This window comes from Penaeus monodon, chromosome 30 (assembly GCF_015228065.2).
Source record: "Penaeus monodon isolate SGIC_2016 chromosome 30, NSTDA_Pmon_1, whole genome shotgun sequence".
NCBI lineage: Eukaryota > Metazoa > Arthropoda > Malacostraca > Decapoda > Penaeidae > Penaeus > Penaeus monodon.
The window spans coordinates 23868768-23870413 of record NC_051415.1 but is presented as its reverse complement, the minus strand read 5'-3'; the positions used below and the strand labels follow the sequence as shown (position 1 = coordinate 23870413).

The 1646-nt window shown below is 44.6% G+C and overlaps 1 protein-coding gene across 1 annotated transcript; it reads right to left on the bottom strand.

Moving 5' to 3' along the window:
• Window positions 1-291: 291 nt before the first annotated feature.
• LOC119592312 lies at window positions 292-1200 on the bottom strand. Its single transcript, XM_037941139.1, has 2 exons — window positions 1098-1200; window positions 292-994 (listed from the first exon to the last, which is right to left on the bottom strand). The coding sequence occupies exon 2, from the start codon at window positions 966-968 to the stop codon at window positions 474-476; it is 495 nt and encodes a 164-aa protein (XP_037797067.1). The 5' UTR covers window positions 969-994; window positions 1098-1200; the 3' UTR covers window positions 292-473.
• Window positions 1201-1646: the final 446 nt, after the last annotated feature.

Sequence of the window (1646 nt, the reverse complement as noted above, 5' to 3'; positions counted from 1 at the left end):
TCTGCGGCGCATGGATATATGCTGGAATAATAATTGCATCTTCAGTATGTCATGGCCGTGGTTCAGTCCTTGGCTTGTATTCTAAAGCTTTTTCTTCTCTGTATTTACTTATTTGTGTTTGTTTTGCTCGCAGTATATTAACGATTGTGTAAGTCAATGATCCAGCATTTCGGATCTTTCTCTTAAAAAATATTTCTTTTATATTCAATTAATAGCTTGTGCGTCAAGATATGTCCTTGTTTCAGTTGATAGTCGGTATCATTTTTTTTCCGATTGTGTGTCAAGAGCTTATCAGTTTACACAATGTTTATTGAAAGGGTTACATTTCCATAATTATTCAGCAGCATGAAAATACAAAACTTATTTATATCAATGATAAGCAAACAAAGCATCACATATTGTAGGATCACATGATAAAGGCGACTGTGTTTTTCCCTTCGTCCAAGGAGACGCGACCCTTCACTTCTTCCGAGTCACTCATTTTGCGTTTCCTTGAACAAGAGAGGCTCAGCGTCGCATCCGAATTCCTCCGCGCACTGGCAGGGATCCATCCGCACCACGTAAGAACATACATCACATCGACACGGAGTTACTACTATGTTCTGTGACGTTACGGGTTCGTAGGGCGTCACGAGAGAGGGCATCGGGGTGACAAACCCTCCGCGACTAGGGTAAGGTTCTGACGTGACCGTGATCGTGGTCGGGCAGGCCTGGTCGTCTGGAGCTGGTGGCAGGTAGCCGAGGAAGTGTGACTGCATTGATGGCGACAGAGTGGTCGTTATCCACTGCGTTTTTACCGTTGTCACGTATCTAGTGATGACGGTGGTGGACATAGCACACAGAGGGGTGCCGGAAGTGGCGGGGTTCAAGGGAGGGAGGTACTGTAGCTGGGGGGAGACCGAGGCCGACAGAGTCGCCAGTCCCAGGAGACTCGCGCACAATCCATATGAACGCACCCGGCCGACCATTTCCACTAAAACTCTTCTGTTAAACTCTGCACATGACAAGAGAGAATAGGAAATATTAGATACCGTCGGAGACCACCTCACCTTGCCCCACAGGCCAAACTATGATACAGACCGACGTCGTGGACACACCTGGGAATGCAGTGAAGGAAGCACCATGGGTAGCCTCTACAATCACTTATACGACTTGGTGTGTCAACAGAGGGATTTGACGGCTAGTAATTATGAAAATATACTTTTTGCAGCGTAACACCAAATCGTAAAATCATTCATATTTCCTAATAACTAAAAAACAAATCCACACAGATCTTCGTGAATGTATTTTTCAGCATTGGAGTGACGATGGTGTAAAAAAAAATGGCAGTAGGAGACTACAAGCAGCTGGCATCCAAGACGAATAGAAGGTCATTCGCTCTCTCACAAACCTTCCACATCCTGCTGGGTCATAGAGGGGGCTGTTTGGTCAAGGGGTGGAGGCAGAGGAGGTGGATGTGTGCCCCTGAAGTGGCCAAAAGAAAACGAATAATGAAGAACAAGGAGGTTTATATCTTTACAGGTGGTAAACAGAAAATATCTTTTAGACTTTAGTTAATTCGATCCTTATATCCTTGGCTATATATCAGGGTAGAACTTCCTGTTTATGTGGGATTCAACGATAATGAAAGAAACTAGGACTATATT